The sequence below is a fragment of the Theropithecus gelada genome, chromosome 1 (assembly GCF_003255815.1).
Source record: "Theropithecus gelada isolate Dixy chromosome 1, Tgel_1.0, whole genome shotgun sequence".
NCBI classification, from domain to species: domain Eukaryota; kingdom Metazoa; phylum Chordata; class Mammalia; order Primates; family Cercopithecidae; genus Theropithecus; species Theropithecus gelada.
Genome location: NC_037668.1, coordinates 71643910 through 71669569, shown reverse-complemented (window position 1 = coordinate 71669569; position 25660 = coordinate 71643910). Strand labels below are relative to the sequence as shown.

Here is a 25660-nt window from a genome sequence, read left to right as displayed (position 1 = left end):
CACCCCATCAGAGTCAGCTTTAACTACTTGTCAGGTCCAGAGAGTGCAAACACTCTAGGTCTTTACTGCTCATTCTCTCTCACTCCCACAGCAATCCTGGATATGTCAGAGGCATATGGGAGAGGAGGGAAGAGGAAAGACAAGCAGGGCATGCCCTCTCCCCACCAGGCACCTGCCAGCACTAAGCCCTATTGCGGGGAAGGGAGCAACTGCAGCTTTTATGAATTGAAAGCTGTGACTGTTACACAAGATGGGACCCTCTAAGTTTGGAAATGGCAACTCACTGCGACTATGGAATTCTTATTACTTCAGATGTATTAAAGACATGAAAACATTTTAAGGGAACAGTGGGAGACAAAATGAAGGTGTCTGTGATGATCCCTCGACATTTCTTGCATGCTCAACATACTGGTTGCACTAACTCAGGTGAACAGGGTGATTTAGTGGTTCACATAACCAAAACGTAGGAAGCGCCAGAGTGCGGAGGGTCTCAGGGGTGACCAAGAGTGACTGGAATAGAGGGAGGCCATCGGGCCTCCCTCTATTGTCTGTACTCTCCCCTGGTGAGCTTTCTTCGTGAGTGAGGCAACGTGGCCACCAGCAACCTGTAGGCAAACATCTTCCGCTTTGCCACTGGCAAGGGATTGCATTAGGCCCTCTGCTCCCAAGGGCAAAACTCCTGGGGAAAGGCTAGGGCTGGTGGAGCGTGCACCAGCACTTCGTTCTGTTCTAGTCACAGAGACTGAGGAGACGGGGTTTGTGGAAAATGATGACTCCCATGTGATACACATGGTTACAAGGAGCATTACAAGAAATGTGTTGTACTGAACAAATAAAGTCCCCTTGCAAACAATAGGAATAATCTTTGAAAAACTAAAGAGCTAGCTAAATCTCGGAGTTTAGATTTAGCTGTAAATCTCAGAGCCAGTTACAATGAGCCATGGACCCCATTTCTCTCATCCTCGGTCCTCTGACAACCCTTCTCATAATGCCCTCTGACTCACGATTCCAACCACCTGGCTCACCCCTCTCTACCTCCTGCCACAACTGAAGCCTGGCAGACCCTACAAAGCTTTTCTTGAGGCTCTCCAGGGGACGCTGCTTTTCCTCTCCTCTGCCAAGCACCTGTGGGAATGAGAGGGGAGTGCTTATGACATACTTTGCAGCGATTTTCATCATCTTTTCTGTGTTTGGCATCCTTGGGGCTCTTGGATCTGTGGGTTTTAATCACATTTGAAAAAAATTTGGTTCTTATTTCTTCAAATATTTTTCTGCCCTCCTCTTTCTTTTAGGGGCTCCAATAACACGTGTGTTAGGGCTGCTTGAAGTCCCATAGCTCACCAGTGGTCTGTTCATTTTTTTTCCCCAGTAATGTTTCATTCTATGTGTCTTTTCTTTTTCTTTTTTAAGACAGGGTCTCGCTCTGTGGCCCAGGTTGGAGTACAGTGGTGCAATCCTGGCTCACTGTAACCTCCGCCTCCGGGGTTCAATCAATTCTCCTGCCTCAGTCTCCTGAGTAGCTGGGATTACAGGCACATGCCACCACGCCTGGCTAAGTTTTGTATTTTTAGTAGAGATGTAGTTTCGCCATTGGCCAGGCTGGTCTCGAACTCCTGACCTCAAGTGATCCACCCACCTCAGCCTCCCAAAGTATGGGATTACAGGTGTAAGCCACCACACCCAGCCCTTTTCTTTTTTTGAGACAAGGGTCTCAACCTGTAGACCAGCCTGGAGTGTGGTGGCACAATCATAGCTCACTGCAGCCTCCAACTCCTGGGCTCAAGCAATTTTCCTGCCTCAGCCTCCTGAGTAGCTAGGACTACAGACAAGCACCACCACACTTAGCTAATTTTTAAACTTTTGTAGAGACAGGGGTCTCACTATGTTGCCCAGGCTGAACTGCTGGCCTCAAGCTATCCTCCTTCCTTGGCCTCCCAAAGTGCTGGGATTACAGGTTTGAGCCACTGTACCCAGCCCTCACTCTGTTTCATTTTAGATAGTTTCTACTGCTGTATCTTCTAGTTCACTATTTTTTTTATTCTATAGTGTCTAATTTGCTGATTATTCATCCGGTAAATTTTTCATCTCAGACACTGTATTTTTCATCTCTGGGAGTTCTTTTTTGAATCTTCCATGCCTTTCCTTAATATTCTCATGCTTTCCTCTGCCTTCATGAATATAGGAATAGGACATAATGCCCCTAATTCTCTCATTTGTGTCATCTCTAAGCCTGCTTCTACTGATTGTTTTTTCCCTCATTATTGGTTGTATATTCATGCTTTTCTGAATTGCCTTGTAATTTCTGATTGGCTGCCAGCTATGTGAATTTTACCTTGTTGGGGATAGGATACCCGTGCATTCCTTAAATATTTCTGAGATACAATTAAGTCACTTAGTCTAAGGCTAATTGTGCACTGTTACTAATTTTGCCCCACAGATAAGGCAATACCTTCCTGAGTACACTGTGATACCCCATGCATTATACAGTTTTCCCACAGTTCCCAGCCCTGTGTGACCTCTAGGGATTATTCTGGCTGCCCCTTTCCAGTGGTTCTTTCCCCAGATTCTGGTAGTTTTCCCATCCACATGTACCACATATCCCATCAGCTGAGAAGTCCAAGGGGGACCTGCAACAAATCCCCTGAGCTCTCTCTCTGTGCAGTTCTCTCCTCTCTGATGATCTGTGAATTCTAGTTGCCCTGGCCTCCTCAAATGCTCAACTGTTACCTCACCTTCAGACTCTTGGGTTCTCCTTCCCTGCAACGTGGACTGCAAACTCTCCAGGAAGTTGGCTTGGGCAATTACAGGACTAACCTCATCTGCTTCCCTTATTTCAGAGATCAGTGCCCTGTGCTGCCAATTGTTCAGTATCTGAAAATATTTCCATATTTTTTTTCTGGTTTTTTTTTTCAGTCGTTTCTCCTTTCCTCATTTTTTCTTTATTCAGCCTAGACTTCACCTTGCTCAACACTCAGTTTAGCCTGCCCAATTATCTTTCCATTGTGCCCAAACCAAATCTCTTGTTCCTGTTCGGCCTTCTCTCCTGAGCTCCACTATTTTTTTTTTTTTTTTTTTTTTGAGATGGAGTCTCACACTGTTGCCTGGGTTGGAGTGCAGTGGCGCGATCTCAGCTCACTGTAACCAACGCCTCCCGGGTTCAAGTGATTCTCCTGCTTCAGCCTCCCGAGTAGCTGGGATTACAGGCACCCGCCACCATGCCTGGCTAATTTTTTGTATTTTTAGTAGAGACAGGGTTTCACTATGTTGGCCAGGCCAGTCTTGAACTCCTGCCCTCATAATCCACCTGCCTTGGCCTCCCAAAATGCTCGCATTACAGGTGTGAGCGGCTGTGCCTGGCTGAGCATCACATGTGTATATCCAGCTGCCTCCTGGACAGCTCCAGTTCAGTGTCCTACGGGCACTTAAAACCTAAACCATACCCCCCAAGTTCATCTTCACCCTCACACACACCCAGAACCTCTTTCTGGATTTCCCACCTTAACGAACAACACCACTATTCACCCAGCTGCCCAAGCTTGAAACCTGGGAGAATTCCTTCATTCCTGCTTCTCTCTTCTTTCTTCTAATTCATTACTATGTCCTTTTAATTCCATGATCTAAATGGATCTCAAATCTACTTAATTTTCTCCATTTCTACTCCCCTCAGCCTAGACACCTTTACTTCTCACCTGGATTGCTGTACCAGCCTCCTGGTATAGCCCGGTCTCCCTGTGCCTGTCTAATAGATGCTCTATGCTGTAATCAGAGCTATTTTTCTGTAAGATAAATATGGCCATATCACAATCCTGCTTAAAACCTTTGGTTGGACTCTACTGATCTCAGAACAAATACCAATCTCTTCATCTACAAGGTCCCTCAAGACCTAGCCTGTAGCTACCATTCCTACTTTTTTTTTTTTTTTTTTTTTTTTGATACTGTCTCGCTCTGTTGGCCAGGCTGGAGCGCAGTAGCATGATCTTGACTCACTGCAACCTCTGCCTCCCAGGCTCAAGCAATTCTACCTCAGCCTCCCGAGTAGCTGGGATTTTAGGGGTGTGCCACCACACCCAGCTAATTTTTGTATTTTAGTAGAGACGGGGTTTCACCATGTTGGCCAGGCTGGTCCTGAATTCGTGACCTCAGGTAGTCCACCCACCTCAGCCTCCCAAAGTGCTGGAATTACAGGCATGAGCCACCATGCCCAGCCTCCTACTTCATTTCTTGATTCCCAGCATCACCCCTGCCATATTTGATGTTCCTGCCAGGCTGATCTGTTTTATCTTTCTCCAACATAACTTTATAATCTCCAGGCCTTCGAACATGCCTTTCTCTTTATTTAAAATATTTTCCCTAATGGGTGCAGTGGCTGATGCCTGTAATCCCAACACTTTGGGAGGCCAAGGGAGGCAGACCGCTTGAGCCCAGGAGTGTGAGACCAGCCTGGGCTACATGGTGAAACCTGGCCTCTACTAAAAATATAAAATATTACTCGAGCATGGTGGTGTGCACCTGTGGTCCCAGCTACTGGGGAGGCTGAGGTGGGAGGATCACCTGAGCTTGGAAATTTAAGGCTACAGTGAGCCATGACTGCACTGCTGCACTCCGGCCTGGGCAATGGAAGTGAGACCCCGTTTCAAAACAAAAAAATTAAATTATATAATTTCTCAATCCCTTTTCACATTGGTTATTTCCTACACATTATTCCTAAATGGCCCACAGTTACCTCTAGCTCAAAATGGTGCAAATCAGACTTATCTCTGCCTGTTCCCCAGTCTTCCAGCCTTGATCCTTCTTGTTTTTAAATGATGGCATTATCATGTAGTCCTCCAAGAAGGAAATTTTTGGTGAAACCCTAATGTCTCTCATTTCTACATACAGACCCTGTTCCCCTCCCTATCCCATCATTGCTTTTGCTTGAGTCTTCACTGTTGCTTGGTTCATGTGGCAACCTTTTGATCTGTCTTCTCAACCTCATCTGCCACTCCCTTCTAGACAGCCTTTATGCCTGAGAGTTAGCTACTGCAGGTGACATTTCTCCTACAATGCCTTCACTCACCTTGCTCATCCTTCAAGATAATTTAAAGCCATCACCAAAGTTCAATTTCACAGATGTTTTTATAGTACAAGGAACTTTACATCTTTCCCTAAATTTCCAGCCCTGTCTTACACTATTGTCTCCCTTGCTCTGTGCTCTGGTGATTTTGGCCTCTTTCAGTTCCTAGAATAAGCCACCTCTTTATTCGGTTAATTCCTGCTCATTCTTTAGACCCTAGTTCGAAGGCCCTCTTTTAGAAAAGCGTTCCTTGCCAGGCACAGTGGCTCAGGCCTGTAATCCCAGCACTTTGGGAAGCCGAGGCAGGCGGATCACAAGATCAGGAGTTCAAGACCAGCCTGACCAACATGGTGAAACCCTGTCTCTACTAAAAATACAAAAATTAGCCAGGCATGGTGGTGCGTTCCTGTAATCCCAGCTACTCAGAAGGTTGAGGCAGGGGAACTGCTTGAACCTGGGAGGTGGAGGTTGCAGTGAGCCGAGATTGCACCACTGCACTCCAGCCTGGGCGACAGAGTGAGACTCCATCAAAAAAGAAAAAAAAAAGAAGAGCATTCCTTGTCCTCCCTGTGTAGACCTCACCCTTCACATGCTCCTGTGCCACAGTGTACTTTCTCTAGTTTGTAATTATACATTTACCGACAGGTGCCTCTCCTCTGCTAGTCTAGATGTTCACTAAGGCTCTTCTTTTCCTCACAGTTGCATCACCTAACACTATGCTTGGCGTGTGGGAGGAATGTTGAATGAACGACATCTTCTCTGATCTAACTTGTTAGCCTAAACCTTATATGTGCTCTCCAGCCCTTCCAGAACTTACTCATGAACCTGCAGTGCACATCTGTTGTTTCTGTCCTTTTAGAAACAAGCCCCTTGGGTTTCCTTCAGGGAACTGTTCTTCTCCCATTGCAGGCAAGCGGTGAGACTGTCGATGGGATTTATGTCCAAAGTGTAGGCACCTGACAAAAGCTAGGTTAGTGGGACAATTTCTTCCTTAAACTCAGCAACACCAGGGAGAAAAATAACGTGCTGAAGAGAGGGACCACTTGTTCCTGCAACCTAGATTCCTGGGGCTGCCCTTCATGTTCTTCCTGAGAGCTGGATGTTTAGATTCTGTGTATACCCATGTCCTTCTGGTAAATTCCTTTTTAAAAACAGTTATCCCCAGTCAGTTTTTGTTGCTTTCAATTAAACTATCCTAGCTTATATGGATTTGGGTCCTCCTAAGGGGCAGGGCTCACCTCTGCACCTAACATCACGTCTGGCACAGAGCTGGTGTTCCATAAATGTACTGAATGAATGGAGGAGTGGATAGAGTGACCAAATAAGCAAGGCAGCCTAATAAGTAGCCCTGAGACCTGGAGTATTTGTCTTCCTCTAACCCTTGCAGTGAGGGGGCAGTGTTGGTGGTAGCAGTGATGGCAGCAGCAGAGGCTTCTTCCTCTCCCTGTCCTTCTCCCTCGCCCGACATCTTTGACTGCAGTGATTCCCTTGCTCTGGCCCTTCATGGCTCCCAGCCTATCTGATTACATCACTATCACCTGCCCACAGCGAGCCTCCTCTGGCTCTTCTTAGGCCCAACTGTCTGCCACACTATTTAATGCCCTTCACACCTTCTATTTTCTGGGTTTTGCTTTGGGGTTCTCTTTTAAGAACTCCCAGTTTGCCAAGGTAGTTCCCTCCCATCATGTATAAAGGCCTGAAATTTAACCCTCTCCACAAAGACTTCCTGAGTCACCTGAGTCACTGGCATCTGCCTGCTCCATCCCAACCAAGGTTCTTACCTGACAAGAACTTTACTCTCAGCCCTAGCCTCACAGTCATGTTACTGACTATTAAATCTGTGTGTGGTCCCTCACAGAGTTCCCTGACTAACAGGAAAATTTAAGCATCATCTTTAGGAAGTGTAAATGAGAAAAGAAAGCAATCAGGAAGGCATAGGCATTATGCTCCAGGAATATAGGAGCAGAGCTTCTCTACTGCTGGTGTAGGGCAAGGTTACAGATCCCAGCGCATCTCCTTTATACAAATGTGTGCTTGGAGTTGCGTGTGAATTTGCCTTATACAGAGGAACCGCTATTTTGAGTGTACCAACACTTCAGGGACAATTCACCTCTGGGATAGTGGCATGAAAGTCTGGGTCTCACCAGCAGCTCAGTGATCCCAGATCTGTACTAAGAACAGAACACTCTAGGAATCCTGGGTCAGTCAGGCACAATATGCACTGATATTCCAGCTCTCCTAGCACCTGAAAATACTCTCCCCCCCAGGTATCAAAGCAGAAAGCCAGCAGAAATGTTTAGTCTGATGGCTTAGGCTTCCTGCCTTGGTCAGGTTGGAAAGCCCAGGATTACAAAAATCACTGACCAAGGAGCACGTGTGTCTCTGCCCAGCTCCAGGTGGGGAGTGGGCTGATGCAAATCCCTGCCCTTCCCCTCCTGCACGTGTACCAAGTCAGAGCTGTGAATACACAAAGTGCTTTTTCAGATGTCTTTGAAATTAACCACTAACTCTTACATTGCTGCCTTAAAGGAATAAGTCAGTCTAGATGTCATAGCAAAAGATTCATATAACTTGTTGGATGAACACTGGAACACTGATGTAAACTCTTAGAAGGCTCAGAAACTGGACATAAACAAAAGGATGCCATGTATTAAAGTATGAATACATGTAATAATGAAACCTTGTTACTTATAAAGCAAAATTAACAGAATTAGAAGAAAAATACACAGTTGGTATACCATCATAAACCACTGAAAAATCAGGCTCACAAAGTGTGAGAATTCAGAAGACGTAAACAGAACAATTACTAAATTTAAACTAACAGACATACAGAGAACCTTACATCCAACAAATGGAGAGTGTACATTTTTGCTATGCTGCCCAGGCTGGATTCAAACTGCTGGGCCCAAGTGATCCTCCCACCTCAGCCCTATAGGTGCATACCACTGTGCCTGGCCTCTTTACAAGCCATGTAGGGAGCATTTACAAAAACCGACTAGGCCAAGCATAGTGGCTCATACCTGTAATCCCAGCATTTTGGGAGGCCTAGACAGGCAGATCACAAGGTCAGGAGTTCAAGACCAGCCTGGCCAACACAGTGAAACTCCGTCTCTACTAAAAATACAAAAATTAGCCAGGTGTGGTGGCATGCACCTGTAGTCCCAGCTACTTGGGAGGCTGAGGCAGGAGAATCGTTTGAACCTGGGAGGTGGAGGCTGCAGTGAGCCGAGATCATGCCATTGCACTCCAGCCTGGGCAACAGAGCGAGACTCTGTCTTAAAAACAGAAACAAAACAAAACAAAAACTGACCAATTGTGAGGCCGTAACACAGGGTCAGCCTCCAACCCTTGTTTAATTTAAAATTTAAGTACTGAGAAGATATCACATGGAATAACATTTTATCACTGGCAACAAAATACTATCAGTTATTTCCCCTGAAGTGATAATGCTCACTTTCATTACTGAGAAAATGTCTGCCAAATTCCAGAGTCTGAAAAGCCACAGTCTGTCAATTGTACTTTCAAGTAAAAATTATGTTCCATGAAAAATGTTGCATGAAAAACTCATGGAGCAGAGTGTTGCCCAAGAGGCCGCTGGTCAGTGGCAGGCAGGCCAGGTGGGGACTCCCAGGGGAGCACAGCTCCAGGTGAAGGGCAACACACCCGTCCTCATGTATCGGGTAATATCTCTGCTTATGTGCATTGAGTGTAGCCTCTTATGATCTCCAACCAACTCAGGGTGACTGCTCTAAGAATTCATACACATTTTGCAATAGAGTTTCATGCTATTTTGAAATATCTGATACAAAAAAGTGAGATTAGATTTGAAATCCATTTGTTCTAACTGAAGAAGTTTCAACCTTACAATTTTGATTAAAGAAGAGCTGTTGGATTTTTAAAATATAATTTCAGCTGCTGTAAACATCTGAATAAGTATACATAGGATTTTACATTTTTGTCAGTTATTTGTGTGAATGAAATTTCTTTTTGATGATAACTGAGTATTTTTTTTTAAGAGAGTAGCATTAAAAAGCCTTGACAGGAGTTATGTGAAGCCTTCCCAGGCAAAACTCCTGAATAAACATTTATGAACACTGAAACAAGCTCAAGTTTTTAATTAAAAACTTGAAAAGATTTTTATGGTATAGCAATTCAACATTTAATACATTTCTCAATACTTCGTGTTTCATTTGGCTTATCATAGTTCTTTTTTTTTTGTTTGTTTGTTTGTTTGTGACAGGGTCTCACTCGGTCGCTCAGGCTGGAGTGCAGCGGTGCAATCTCGGATCACCCCAGTCTTGACCTCCTGGGCTCAGATGACCCTCCCATCTCAGCCTCCTGAGTAGTTGGGACGAAAGGCGCAATGCTGCTGGGACTACAGGTGCAATGCCACCACACCTGGCTAATTTTTGCATTTTTCTGTAGAGACAGGGTTTCACCATGTTGCCCAGGCTAGTCTCAAATTCCTGGACTCAACTGATCCTCCTGCTTTGGCCTCCCAAAGTGCTGGGATTACAGGTGTGAGCCACCACACCAGGCCTGTTCATCACAGTTCTGTAATATTTTTTTAAAAATCACAAATGTTTTCACAATGCCCTATGTAGACAACTCCAAGTCCTCTCCTGTTTGTCCTAGTACAGCACATGAGTATTACTTCCTACCTACATTCTGATGTGCAACTGGGAGCACCAGGCTGTGCAGTCACATCCTGTTCCAGGACAAAAGAGAGAGCTTCTTGAAGGTTCCTGAAGCCAGATGCCCTACTGTAGCCTCACCTTCAGGCTATTGAGCCCCAGAATGGAATTTCAAGGAATACGGTTGTACATGACGAACCTAACATGCTACTGGCATTTCCGTTTTGAGTGACCCACGTCCTTTTTTCATTGTAGTGGACCACCACAAATTCCAATCAGCAGTCACTGTACCTGGCACGAAGCAGATGCTTATTAAATGACTGCTACTGATGACAACCACAAATATTCCCCATGAACACCAATTTACGGAGCATTATTGAGATATATCAAGTTTGGTATTTTATGGGATAAAAACATGAACTTGGTTCTATCAGAAAATTGCAATGTTTCGAATTATAATTCACAAAGTCATATAGGCAGGATAGTCCACGAGGCAAGAAAACTCCATCTACCCAGAGAAGCAGCTCTGCTGCCAGATCTTCTTTAAAGTGGTTTTTGGCTCCAATCTCTGGGCTATGATGAATTGCTAAGTACAAACGGAATGGCAGTAAATGGAATGAGGACCTATCCTAGCCAAAACAGCTCTATCATTTCTTAAGAAATGTCACTGTACAACCTCTAAAAAAAAAAAAAAAGTCACGGGGTATATTAAGCATATGTAATATATTACATATGCCATGGCTTGGGTGGAGGAGGAAGTTGGCAATAGTTCCAAATGGGCTGTCAGGCTTGCAGAATGAAGGGACTGAGAGGAACTACTATTTATTGAGCATCTTCCTTTGTATTCATGCTGTTCTCAGTACTGTCACCTACACAGCCCCATGAGGCAGGTACTATATTTTACAGATGAGGAAACAGAGGTTTAGAGAGGGGAAATATGTTCAAGATTCCCCAATCATGAAGTAGGCTAGCAGGGATGCCGCTGAACCAACCCAGGGCTGATTCTTTTCTTTACGTTATGCTACAATGACTCTCAGAAGAAACCAGAAAAGCAGACCCTCACATTAGCAGCACAGTTTTCGTGAGAGCAATGATGTACTATTACCTCCCATCTCCTGCCCGGGGGTGATGTCGGAAGGCCCTGGCCGCATATGCCACACATGAATCATGGGAGTCAAAAGAGGCCTGAGAAGGGCTGGCCAAAGTGCAAATAGCTCCCACATCATCTTAAGTCAGGGAAATAAACCACAGCATGGGATCAATTAATCAAAGATAAACTAAAAGGAAAAGCATTTTTCTAAAATAAACACAGAAAAACCTACTGACCTAGACTAAATTAACTGATTCAGTAAAATAACTCAGAAGTTTACAAACTAAGATCCAATCTCAAATTGGTGTATGTTGGTGTGGGGGAGGTGAGAGGCCTAGCAGGAAGCTTCTGGTAACAGAGTCCCCTGTGACTATCAGGCCTCCATCTGAGCACAGCACAGCTCTTCTCCAATGTGGCATACTGGGGGCCAAGGGAGCATGACACATCCTTGGCCCCAAGTAAGAGAATCACAGGCTACAGAAGGAGCCCTGGAAGCCTCACCCAGTAGATAGAAGTCCCCTCCCATGGCAGCCAAAGATGTCACTGCACCCATCTATCTCCCTCCCGTCTTGGGAAAACAGCAGATATCTAGGGCTGAGTACTGCAGTGAATTCAGTCCTGTTCACAGCATCAGCTGTGTCCAGGTCATACCAGGGCATCTTGCACTAAGCTGCAGGAGGATTAGGAGGGACAGCATGTCAAAACAGCTGCTGGTACAGGAAATGGGAAAAAATAGTCTGCAGTTTGTGTCTTAAACTTCATGGAGCTTACCAACTTGTAGGGTAGTTATCTACTCTCAGTGAGCATAAATACTCACTGAAATGGTCTGAATGTTGGGTGTCCCCCGCAAATTCATGTGTTTGAACCTGATATCCAATGTGATCGTTTTAAGAGGTGGGGCCTTTAGAAGGTAATCAGGTCATGAGGGCTCCACCCCCAGGAATGGGATTGATACTTTTATCAAGGAGGGCTGAGGGAGCCTATTTGCCTCTTCTGTCTTGCGAGGACACACACAGAAGCTTCCATCTATGAGGAATGGACCCTTTCCAGACACTGAATCTGCTGATGTCTTAATCTTGGACTTCCCAGGCTTCAGAACTGTGAGCAATAAATTTCTGTTGTTTGTAAATTACCCCGTCTAAGGTATTTCTGTTATAGCAGCCCAAAGAGACTACGACAATCACCAAGCAATTATTAAACAAAATGAGAGAGAGCTCCACTCCCCAGACAAAAATAACTGAATTTTTTCCCAGTTATAATAATAATGTATGCTCAATACAAAAATCCAAATCCAAAAAACTTATAAAGAATGAAGTAATAACCATTTACCTAGGGTTAACTGCTACAAATATTTTGGTGACTATTTTCCCAGAAATCTCTCTTTCCATAAATGCTGTCTATGTATGAATGTACATAAATAATTTTACTTACACTTGGCCTTAATATACATGCTGTTTGTTTCTGTTTTGTTCACTCAACAGTATCCTCAACATCTTCCATGTCAATAAAAGTAAAACTGCATCATCATTTTAAACGACTGCACAGTTACTCCAGTGCATGGATATGCCATTGACCTCAAGCACTCCTTAATTAGTGAATATTATTGTTTCTAATTTTCTATTCTTTAACACCTATTTATTTAACACCTATTTAGCACCTATTACGTGCCAGGCACATTCTAAATACCAGTGATACAGTGATGAACAAAACAGACCAAGTCCTTGGCCAAAATGAAGACTACATTCCAGTGGGGGAGATTGACAGCGTGTCAGTAAATAAGCGAATAGTTTGAAAGAATTAGGTGTGCTAAGAAAAACTGAAGACATACCTTTTTTAGAGAAGAACTGGTTAGAGGAGTGGACTACTTTAGATGAAGTGGTCTGGGAAGACCTTCTGGCAGAGGTGACAGTGGGACAGAGGACTGAAGACAGCAATGCAAAGCAGGAGGTAAGAACAGCCTAGGTAGTGGCAACAGCAAGCACAAAGACCCAAGGCGGGAAAGGACCTGACATCCTCAAGGAGCCACAGGCATGCCAATGTAGCATGAGGGCAGTGGGCTGAGGGCAAATGAACTACAGGGAAATTTGAGAGGTAAGTAGGACCCAGGAAGGAGGGACAAGTTTGGATTTTATTCTAAGTGTACTGTAAAGTCACTGGAGAGGCTTCAGTGGTAACAAGACAGGATCTGATTTGTTTCCGGAAGATTACTCTGGCTACAATGTACAGAAGGCAATAAGTGGCACAGACAGGCTAGTCAGGAGATGTTTCTAGTCTAGGGAAGAGAAGATGGTACCTTGGGCAGTGGTGCTAGAAAGAAGCAGCTAGAGAAGAACACATGGTGAAGACAGGAAAGTGGGAGAGGGTAAAGGAAGAGGAACAATTAGGGTGATTCTAGGTTTGCAGCCTGAACTTTCAGTTGGGTAGATGGGGAAGAAAAAGTGGGAGAGGAACTAGTTTCAGCATACAGGTCCTATATATGTTTCATCAGACTTATATATAAGCATTTATACATAAGTATTTGGTTTCGGGAAGCTGCTATAAATGTGTTTTAAATTTTGGTTTTCAACTGTTCATTGCCAGTACATAAAAACATGATGAACTTCCACGTTTTGACCTCATAACCTGTCATCTTGCTAAACTCAGTTACTAGTTCTAGGAGTGTTTTTGTAGCCTCCTTGGGATTTCTTATGTATGCAATCATGTCATCTATGAAAAGGGTTAATTTTGTTTCTTCCTGTCCATTCTGTATCCTTTTTATTGCTTTATTACATTGACTAGAACTTCCAGAAGTGTTTCCTGATGTTAGGGGGAGAGCAGTCTTTTACCATAAAGTATGATGTTTGCTGTAAGTTTTTGTAGATGGCCGACATCAGGTTGAAGAAGTTCCTTTCTCTGTTTGCTGCATGTTTTTGTCACAAATAGTTGTTGAATTTTGTCAAATATGTTTTCTTCATCAATTAATAAGACAATGTAGTTTTTTTTTTTCTTTAGACAGTTAATACAGTGGATTGTATTGAATTTTTTTATTGTTGAACCAGGCTTCCATTCCCAGGATAAACCATACTTGGTCACCAAATTTGGGACGCTTTAGCCATTGTTTCTTCAAATATTTCTTCTGGAACTCCAAAGACACGAATGGTAAACCTTCTGGTATTGTCCCACAAGTCACTAGGCTCTGTTTAACTTTTAAAATATTTTCTCCGTAGTTTCAATTGGAAAGTTTTATTGCTTTATTTGGTTCTTCTTTGTATTTTCTTCCTCTTCTTTTTCTTTGCTAAGACATTCATTTTAAAAAATCTCTATTTTTAAATTTTTTTAGAGATAGGGGCTCACTGTCACCTAGGCTGGAGTGCAGAGTGCACCTAGGCTGGTGTGATCATAGCTAACTGCATCCTTGAACTCCTGGGCTCAAGTGATCCTCCTGCCTCAGCCTCCCAAGTAGCCGAGACTACAGGTGTGTGCCACCATGCCTGGCTAATATTTTCCTTTAATTTTGTAGAGAAGAGGTCTCCGCAATGTTGCCCAGGCTGGTCTCAAATTCCTAGCCTCAAGCAATCCTGCTGCCTCAGCCTCCCAAAGTGTTGGGATTACAGGCATGGGCCACTGCACCTAACCTTTATTTTTTTTGCTAAGATTTTCTAGTTTTCTATTCATTTCAACAGAATTTGCCTTTACTTTGGGGAGCATTTTTAATCACAGCCGTTTAAAAAGTCTTGGTTAGATTATTCAAACATCTGTGTCACCTCAGCACTGGCATTGGTTGATTAACTTTTCCCATGCAAGTTCAAATTTTCCTGGTTCTTCATTTTGGTTCATATCTGGGATATTCTGAATATTGTTATGAGACTCTACATCTTGTTTAAATCCAGTGGAAAATGTTCATATTTTTGTTTTAGCAGACAATCGACCAGGTTGGGTTCAGGCAGCAAATTCCAACTACCCTTCTGTGGGTTGTGGTTTCAACATCAGTTCCATTTTCAAAACCTAGTCAGAAGAGTCCTCTGTGTGTGCATCCAGTCTGGGACTTGGGCAGTGGTCTGTCCCTTAGTTCAGTTCTGAAAGTCTTTGGTATGTTGTTTAGAATCAGATGCACACATGCACAGCTTGGGTTATCCTGAAGTCCATAAATGACTTAAAGGGGTTGCTTTCCTGAGCTCCCTTTCCCTTTGTTTTCTCTTTTGTGCCTCCTGGTTCCTTGGGCCTACCCTTCCTGGGCCTCTGGCCAGAAAGCTGGGGCTTTAGTTACCACACTCTGCCAAGAATTTTCGGAACTGCACTCAGATCTGGGGCCAAGTAGCAGGAAGGCAAAGACAGAAAATAAGCAACCAAAATTGCACCCCATCCCCTTGGGACTACAGCTCCTCTGATCAGAGAGGAAGGTTCCCCTCCCTCAGTTTTAGGTGCTTGAAGGGCCTACTGCTGCCACTGTCCCTACCACCATCACTGTGGGATTGCCTGGGGGCTGGGGCATGAGGGAACAACTCTTGGGATTTCCCCCTCTGTCTGAGCCTTAGAAGCCCTTTTCCCACCCCAGAGCTTTAACTAGAGGTCTTCTCCTGAAGCTGTTTGTACCTTAGTGTCCATTGCTGAGGTTTGGGGTACCTTGAGTCTAAGACATGGGACACTGAAGGGAAAATAGGAAATTAACTGCCACTTTAGTAATACATTGAATTCTGGTATTCTTCCCCTATCTGTCTGCTACTATTTATGTCTCAGAGTCCTCAAACTGCTATTAAATGAATTCTGAATGGGCCTTTAGCTGCACTGAGAGATAGGCTGAGTGTGCTCACTCCATCTTAACTGGAACTGGAATCTTTTTTCTTACTTTTAAGTACCTACACTAACAGAAAGAAAGTCAAATAGGGATTAATTGCAAAGTTATCCTGCTAAAGTTCTAAAACGTTCTTGGCAATGTGGTATGCCCAACACTTTGTAAATTCTCTCCAAATAAAATAGTAAAGACCTATTTTATTTGAATAGTAAAGACCTCTGCCCAGCTCTTCCCTGGTACCATTCCCTTTTAGGCTTGATGCAAAGCATGAGATAGCAAAACGACTGGCCTCCTGCAAGTATTCCATGAGAGCATGCATAAGGCAGAACTAGGTGTGGAAGCTGGTAGGTGTTGTCGGGAAAACTGAAGGCTAAGTAAACTGAAAACCAGTCATAATTTGAGGCTGACTCTGAATCAACTTGCTCTATCCTCCACTAAGAGGGAGTCCGCGGAAAAATGTCTGAATTCTCATTCTTTGCCAGCCTTCACTGAGAATCATGTACAAACCTCGAGCCTTACTGCCATGGTCCATAGTTATTTGAAGATTAAGCCCAAGATCTTTTCGTAACTCCAGGGGAGACGGAGGCTGAGGACCAAAATCCCCTTGAACATTGTTAGCTGTACATTGAGGTTTTATGTACTTTTCTATATATTTGCTATATTTTACATTTTTAATACAATGCCCAGCTAGTGAGTTACTGTAAAATGGACACCTATATAACCCCCTTCAGGTCACTAAAAAGAATGTATCAACACGCTAGAAGCCCCCCTGTGCCCATCCCTCAACATACCCCCTTGAACACCACCATCTAGTTATTACAGAATTCAATTCCTTGCTTTTAATACTGAATTATGTATCTAAGCAAATATGGTTTAATTTCATTTGTTTTTGAACTTTATATAAAAGGATAAACACAGTATGTACTGTTTTGTCTGACTTCTTTTGCCCAACAATACGTCTTTAAGATTTATCCATGTTGTTGCATCTGGCTATGGTTTGCTCATTTTTACTGTTCCCTATGAATATAATTTACACATTCATTCTACTATTGTTAGGTATTTGGATTGTTTTTGGTTTTTGACAATTATGAACAATGTTCTTATAAACATTCTTATACACTATCTTGCATATATATGTCCTGTTATGTATAAGCATCCATTTCTGCAGATAATATACCTAGAGGAGGAACTGCTAAGTCACCAGGTATGTGTATATCCAAATTTACCTAGATACTGCCATAGTTTATTCCACAGTGGTTGTACCAAATTATGCTAAAACAAGTAAAAATCAGAGTTTTCACTGCACCACATCCTTCTCAACATTGGAATTGTCAAGCTTTTCAAGTTTTGCCATTTGGTAGATGTGTATTGATTTCTCATTGGGATTCTAATTTGCATTTCGCGAGTACTAACCCAATCAAACACCTTTTCAGAAGTTCATTGGCCATTTGGATTTCCTCTTTTGTGAAATGCCTATTCAAGTCTTGCTCATTTCTGTAATGGGTTGCTCCTTTATTCCTATTGATTTCTGTCATTCTTTGTTCTGGAAACAAGCCTTTTGTTTATTTGTGCTGTAAGATCTTTTTACACTCTGGATTTCCTTTCACTCTCTCTCTCTTCTTCTTTTTTTTTTTTTTTCCCAGAGACAGGGCCTCACTCTGTCACCTAGGCTGCAGTGCAGTGGTGCAATCATAGCTCATTGCAGCCTCTAACTCCTGGGCTCAGGTGATCCTCCTGCTCAGCATCCTGAGTACCTCAGACTACAGGCACACACCACCATGCCCTCACTATTTAAAAAAAAAATTTGTAGAGTTGGGGTCTCACTGTGTTACCCAAGCTGGTCACAAATTCCTGGCCTCAAACTGTCCTCCTGCCTCAGCCTCCCAAAGTGCTGAGATTACAGGTGTGAGCCACTATGCCCATCCAGCCTGCCTTTTCACTCTCTTAATAGGGTCTTTTGATTAATAGAAGTTCTTAACCTTTATGTAATAAAATGACCAATCTTTTACTACACAAATAGACACAAGTTTTGGATCAATTTAAGAACTCTTTCTGTCTGTCCATTCTACCTTAAAGTGACTTCTCCTGCCTCAGCATTTTGGTGGGAAACACACAAGGTATGAGATCGAAAGATGCTAAGGGAGAGAGTACGGGCTCTAGAGTTAGACAGAGATGAATGGCCCAGAACAGGTTACTTCATGTCTTTGAGCATTAGCTTCTTTATCTATAATAAAGATATCAAAGCTATTGTAAGGAGATCTAGTATTTGATAGCACAGCAGAGTGATTACAGTCAACAAAAATTTATTGTATATTTTGAAATAATTAAAAGTATAATTGAAATGTCTGTAACACAAATAAGCTGTAAATGCTTCAGGTAATGGATACCCCATATACCCTGGTGTGATTATTACTCGTATGCCTGTATCAAAACATCTCATGTACCTTATAAATATATACACCCACTATGTACCCAAAAACATTAAAAATTAAAAAAATTAAAAATTAAAAGCGATTGTGAGAGATAGCTGAGAGGTGTATAAAGCACTCAGCACAGTGTTGGCACACAGTAAAATAGGCAGGCCCTCAGTAAATAGTGGTGGCTGTGATCATATTCTCTGAATGTCTTTCCTCTTGTCCACTCTACATCAACTGCTGTACCTCATGGCTGTTTTTGTGAATCATCAATCTATCATATCAAAGGATGGCAAAATGAATTAACTGCCCTCAACAGGCCAGCAGTCTCCCTGGCATTCATGGGCGGTACCCATGGTACGAGGCCCACGTGACTTTACCTAAAAACACAGAGACACTCTTCCCTCAAAGTCATGTCATTCTGAGGCTCCCATAGGGACCCAATGGCAGCAAGCTGAAGAATCAACGTAGTCTCTTCCCACTTCCTGTCAACAGGTACAGTGGTGTGGAACAGGTAAACTGCCCCAGACATGGGAGAGCCAGGCTCCATTGGGTCTGGGTGAATTTGGGGCAGGTGTGCTGATCTGTGTGTCCTGCACTGTAAACAGGGAAGAGAAGGAGTGTGTCTACCTACATGCATTTTGGCATGAGTGCACAGTACAGTGTGGTACTCCTCTCCTGGAAGAGGTCTGTATTTGAGTATAAGGGGTATGTGTGTAAACGTGCAATGCAGTGTATGTCCTCCGGAAACTGGGATGCTCTCACCAGCCCAGCATTCTAGTGGAGAGGTCTGATAGTTATCTGCTCCAGCATTCCCACAGCTTGGGGTCTTTCAATGCCCTCTGCTCCACCTTCTGAGACAGGATATATGCACAGAAAACAGACATCCTTTTACATGACTCTTGACAACTCTGAATGAAGAGGGAGCATCTACTGCAACTCCTCTGTGCACACTTTTTTTTTTGAGGCAGAGTTTCGCTCTTGTTGCCCAGGCTGGAGTGCAATCTCATGATCTCGGCTCATCGCAACCTCTGTCTCCCAGGTTCAAGCGATTCTTCTGCCTCAGCCTCCCTAGTAGCTGGGATTACAGGTATGTGCCACCACGCCCAGTTAATTTTGTATTTTCATTAGAGACAGGGTTTCTCTATGTTGGTCAGCGTGGTCTCGAACTCCCGACCTCAGGTGATCTGCCCACCTCGGCCTCCCAAAGTGCTGAGATTACAGGCATGAGCCACCGCGCCCAGCCAGTTCCTCTCTGCACACTTTTAAAGTAACTGGAAAAGTTCTCTGGATGTGTCCCTCTTCTGCTTCCCTGACCATAAAGTCTCTAGAAAGGCTTCTTGAGACTTCCCCCAATTCTGGGGTATTCCATTGCCCTCCCCAGCAAACCCATAATTGATTAGGCTTCACAAAAAATATGGCTAATATTGAAGGCCAAAAAGATGATAGAGGGGAAAGAGTTGGTACCTGAGCCTAGTGCTTGTCCAGCGGAGTCAAAGGAAAGAACCACTGAATCTGCAACACAAGAGGACAAGTTCATTTCTTTCTCCTTCTTAAAGTAAAAAAGCAAGCTCCCACTGGTTCTGCCCAAACCCTCCCTCAAAGAAGTCAACTGGAAGGGAACTCAGTTGCATAGCCCAGCCTCCCAGGCCCATGCCCACCCATCACTGGGCCAGGAGACCCTGCCCAGACCAGTACCCCTTGCCTCCTGCCAGAAGGAGAGACGTCTCAGGGCAGGGAGCAGGCCCCAAATTCTTTAGGGGCATGTCTTGCCAGATTAGGGGACAAATTTACTTCTTTTTCCTTCTTCTAGTGAAAATGGAATTAAAACAAAGCAAAATAAAACTTCCTTCCTGAATCTAGTTAAAGGCACTAACATTTCCCCTTTGATCTCTCCATTTCTTCTACTTATATACTCAATTGTTTATTGTTTCTTCCCCAAAAAAGGCTTAAAGTGGCCTATTGAAATTTACAGTATACACTAGAATTTCAAAATGAAGACGTCAAAGAAAGGAAAAAGACTATATAGTGGGGGAAATGTTAGTGCAGAAAATGCATGCCATGAGTACCTATGCAAATACCGTAGGCAGAATCAGGGCCTGAGCCTCCAAACAGCCAAAGAAAAAAGAAAATGAACAGTTACAAGACTCAGTACCCACAGGGCATTCATTCATTCATTCATTCATTCAAATGTCCAATAAATATGCATTGGGCATCTACTATGTGCAAGATACTATACTATGACAGAGATACAGCAGCAAACAGAAAAAGCATGGTCTCCATCCTTATGGATCTTTCTGCTATCAGTCTGGGAGAAAAAAATGTTACCAAAGAACAAACTATTTAACTAGAAACTGATAAAAGAAAAAAAGGAAGTATTATGAAAGTTTATGTTAGGAACTGGACTGAGTACAGAAGGGGAGTGGGTGCTGGATAGGGAAGACATCTCTGAAGAAGTGACGCTTGACCTCATAGCTGAAGGATAAGTGAGGGTCAAACCCAACAAGAATGGAATGGCACATTCAAGGCAGAGGGAAGGCCATGTGTGAAGAACTGAGGCAAAATGGAGTCTGGTGCTCCAGAGCAACTGAAAGACCAAAACATAAAAGCAAATACTGTATGGTGATCAGAGAGAACTTCCTCTTGTGGGCCTTAGAAAAAGAGATGCCGGCCAGCTGCAGTGGCTCAAGCCTGTAATCCCAGCACTTTGGGAGGCTGAGGCGGGCGGATCATGAGGTCGAGAGATCAAGACCATCCTGGTCAACACGGTGAAACCAGTCTCCACTAAAAATACAAAAAAAAAAAAAAAAAATTAGCTGGGCGTGGTGGCACATGCCTGTAGTCCCAGCTACTCGGGAGGCTGAGGCAGGAGAAGCACTTGAACCTGGGAGGCGGAGGTTAGTGAGCTGAGATCACGCCACTGGACTCCAGCCTGGTGACAGAGCAAGACTCCATGTCAAATAAAAAAAAGAAAAAAAAAAACAGACACTGTATGATGTTGAAGATTGTATATTCTACATTTCTGTACTAAGTAACTGTAAATCTTGTATGGCTGTTTCTTACAACATAAGCCAATGCCAAATGATGGCATAAATTAAATGTAGAGCTCAATAAAAACAATTATAAGGGGCACCAAGATGATGTAAGGCCCAAGATAACCCAGGAGACCCCAGACTCAAAAGGGATCAGATTCCAAAGACTTACTCACTCCAAAGGAGTGTCAGCTGGATGCAAATGGCACCAGAGTCTACAGCCACACCCCGCCCAAGCATTATGGGCATTTTCTCTCATTGCACATGAATATTCAACACAATAGTTATCATAACTGTACATAACATCTGTTCCCCCTGCTAGGTTGTAAGTTCCATAAAGGCAGACACCACATCTGCTTTATTCACTGCTACATTACCAGCATAACACCTGGCACTCAATATTTGCTGAATAACAATGTATAGAAAAATGAATGAATCACAAATTTTCAGACACTCTTTCATCAATATTTTTTTCTCACACCCATGTGTTTGCTAAGAACTGGGTGGCAGAGAGCTGGAGGATGTGGTTTCTGAAGCAGATACTCTGTACTGCCAGTTAAAGATAGATCCATATGCTTTGAAATCTGCCAAGAAAAAGGTAGGGTTGTCACTATTTTACAAAATGTGGAATCACAATCAGGACACTTGGCTGAACAGATAAGTGACCATCCTATCTCATACAATCAATGTCTAACTCATAAATTCTACTTCTTTTTTTTTTTTTTTTTTTTTTTAAATAGAGACAGAGTCTTGCCCTGTCCCCTGGGCTGAAGTGCAGTGGTGCAATCGTGGCTCATTGCAGTCTCTAACTCCTGGGCTCAAGTGATCCATTCACATCAGCCTCCCAAACAGCTAGGACTACAGGTGCATGTGACACCCTGCCTGGCTAACTTTTCAATTTTTTTTTAGAGATGAGGGTCTTGCCATATTGCCCTAGCTGGTTTCAAACTCCTGGCCTCAAGTGATCCTCCTGCTTTGACCTCCCAAAATGTTGGGATTACAGGCACAAGTCAACATGCCTGGCCAATTCTACTTCTTTATCAGCATTTCTCACATTTATCTCCTCTCATTGAGAAGACTGACTCCTCCAAACCCCTGCTTTTGCAAACAGCTTTATTGAGGTATAATTCACACACCACGAAATTTACTCATATATGTGTGCAATTCAATAATTTTTAGAAAATTTACAGAGCTCCATAACCATCATCACAATCCAACTTAGAACACTCTCATCACTCCAGAAAGATCCCTCATGTCCATTCAGTCATTCTCTGCCCCTACCTCCAGCCCCAGGACCCAACAAGTTACTCTGTCTATAGATTTGCTTTTCTGGACATCTGCCTATCATCTTTTGCTGGGACTGCTCTTATTGCCCCCAAAACACACCTCTGCCTCCAGCATAGCCCATTTCCATCCATCCTTTCTACTGATTTCTCCAAAAAGTATAACAGATTGTGTCTCTGCTCTTCAATAAAACCCTTCAGAGGCTTCCTGTGGCCTGTAAGATAAAGTTCAAGCTCTGACATTCTATGTCTTTACCATTTGCCTCATTTACCACCTCGAGTTCCAGATACGCAAAATTACTTATATTTCCCAAGAGATGTGTGCCTTCATGTCTTCAGACATTGGACATATTGTCTTCTCTGCAGGTTTGCATTAAAAAAAAAAAAAAAAAAAAAACTCCCACTTTTCCACTAAGACCAACTCAATTGACCCCTTTTTCCTGAAGATGTCTCTGATCAATTCTGCTCACTTACTTCTTTAGGCCATCACTGCACTTCTATTATGGCATTCATTATACTGCATTATAATCCTTGTTTGCTTTTCTTCTTCTTTCATTAAACTGAAAGTTCCCTGAAGACAAAGATTGTCTATTCATTTTGAGGCTTTGATGCCTAACTAATGACTGACACATACAAAGTGGTCAACATGTTTATTCAACTAAGAAATAAGCTAGTAAGTATTCTTGCTTTCCTTCAAAGGTGATGTTATCTGAGTGATATTTTACAAGTTGGGGGTAAAATCCATTCTGGGTATTGACTCCCATCAGTTCCAATCAGTCCTGAAGTGTGCTTGTCCTGTGAAGGTTCGGGGGTCCAAACCTGGCCTCACCCTAGGAAAATGAGTGCTCACACACAGAGTATCCGCACAGGAGGAATAAGAAAAGCATCCTAAGAGTTTCTAGGTGAGAGATCACATTCCCCTGAAGAAGACTGGGAATGGAATTCTGAGGGGCTGACTGCCCAGATGAGCAACAGTAAAAACAAGCATCTCAAATTTTTACTGCAGTTGACAAGTATTTTTCCAATTGCAATTTATCTTCTTTGTACTCACAAGCAGTCTGGATATAAAGTCTCTTTTAAACTTTTCAAATTACATGTACAGAAAAAAGGCTAAAAGTTAACTAAACGACTAAAACTAAGATAAAAGAGACTAAATCTTAACGTGGTTGTCTCTGGGTGGCAGAATTATAGTAATGCTTATTCTCTGCATTTTTGTAAACTTTATATAGCAAACATGTATTACTTGTATCATTTGAGGGGACAAAAAGTTCAAAAAAGAACTTCTGAATTCAGCTCTAGGATTTTAACCTCCAACTCACTGGTACCAATGCCAAAGGATGGAAGGTTCTTGAATGCCTTCATTATGCACGGTACATGCTGAAATGCTGTTGAGTTTTTCTCTTTAATTACTGAGGTCATCCTTATAGTTCATGGTACTTAAATATTCCCCAACAATATCAGTCTAAATGGACTGGGCTTTCCTCGCCCTTCTTTACTTCTCCCTCCTTCTCACAAATATTATCAAGTGGCTATTACGCGCCAGGCCCATGGAGCCAAATTAGAGATAGCCTTTGCCTTCAAGCCAAGGAAGACAGACCACTTCATAAACACTTAAGATAAAACTAAAGTGATAAGGGGGAGCATCAAACAGGTGACAGTCTACTGGAAAGAGTCAAAGTCTTTGCAAATATTATTTCCAATGGTAGTAGAATGCTCCTACAATCACACATTTTTAAACTTCAGAAGAGGCAAGTGAGAGAGTAGATATTTTCAGAGGAAGTTAGTGACATATTCATGTTTTGTGTAAGTTTTTAAATGAAATCTGCTGTGAGCATTAAAGGTTTGATGAATTTTGTTTTGATGAATTTTGCTTTGACTTCAGAAACAGTTTGGCCATTCATTATTTGTGATTTATTCTAAAGGATGTAAGATTATTTTAGTTATAAACCACTTTGACAGCCAACGGGAAAACTTAGTATTCAACAAACTGAGAAGTTTGCTTTGCAAGAAACAGAGCAAGAATATCCCGACTTCTCCCTCTCAGGCTAGCAAATATGTCATTTTTACTTCAGTCATCCCAGGCTCCAGCTGTTCCTGGCTCCCAGGCCAGAGGCAGCCATGTGGCATGCCATACAAGTGACCAAACAGAATTCCAGACCGAAATACAGCACAGCCTTGCTGCACATGACTTTGTTCAATGAGGAAACCTAGAATTTACTGGCAATCTTTTATTATAGTCAGATGTTTCCTGTGTCTGGTTTCTGAAGTGGAATAAAAGGAATCTAAAGGGAGTATGAAGAAGAATGGGGCTCAGTCTTTCTGGCTGTTGGACAAATTTCCAGAGCACAAATTATGCAGCGAATGAGCTACCTTTTGGGGTATACTTATCTTCAGCCAACTACCATGTGTAAGCCTGAGAGATGTAAAAATGAACTAAAAGAAAATTGTTCCCTCAAGTAGCTCGCAACCTAACAGGTAAAATAAAAATACATATAAAGCTAAACACAAGACACAGCCATGGGAAAAACAGTAACAAGGGAGATTTCACTGTTTATCAATTTAACAGATGTTTACTGAGGAACTACTACACACTAGGCTTAAAAATACAGTGGTGAGTAAAACAAAAATGTTCTTATTCTCAAGGAATTTTTGTTTTAGTCAGGGAGATACAAAACAACCAAACAAATGAAATGAACAAAATAACTGAACAGTGATAAGTGGTACGAAGAATATTAAAGCATGTAACAGAGACCAAGGGTAGAGGTACAGGCAGTGTTAGTTAGACAGGGTGTTTCAGGAAGGCTTCTCTGAGGAGGTGGCACCAGGCTGAGACCTGGAGACAGAAGCCAGCTAAGAAAAGATCAAGAGAAAGAGTTCCAGGCAGAAGGAAAAGCAAGCGCAGCAGTCCTGCTACATCTAAAGAAGAGGTCAGAAGGTCAGTGTTGCTGGAGCACAGAGCACAGAAAACAGGAGGTGGGAAAACGAGGCCAGAGAGGAAGACAGGAGCCGCATCTGCAGGAGGGTGTACAGGCCGCAGAAAGATGTCTGTGTTCTATTTCATTAGCAATGAGAAGCCCTGCTTAAAACCCCAGGAGTAACAGGGTTGGATTTATATTTTTAAATATAAACTTTGGCGACTATGTGGGAACTAAATTGATTATTCTGGCAACAGAGTAAAAGGTAGATTAGGGGAGAGAGACTGAAGACAGGGAGATCAATAAGGAAGAGACTCATGCAACTCTCTGGGTGAGAAGTGATGGTGGCCTGAACTGGATCGATGGCAATGGGAATAGAGAAAAAAGGAGAAAAGACAAAAAAAAAAAAAAAAAAAAGCTTAAAAGGGAAAACTTCAGGATGTAGTGACTGATGAGACATGAGTGAGA

General features: G+C 42.9%; 1 protein-coding gene across 1 annotated transcript in view; it reads right to left on the bottom strand.

Annotated features, from left to right (window-relative positions):
• Window positions 1-25660, bottom strand: part of ST3GAL3 (ST3 beta-galactoside alpha-2,3-sialyltransferase 3) — a 234131-nt gene that overhangs the window by 123350 nt on the left and 85121 nt on the right. The window contains 1 exon segment of the mRNA XM_025384323.1: window positions 19430-19477. Within this exon segment, the coding sequence (XP_025240108.1) occupies window positions 19430-19477 (48 nt within the window).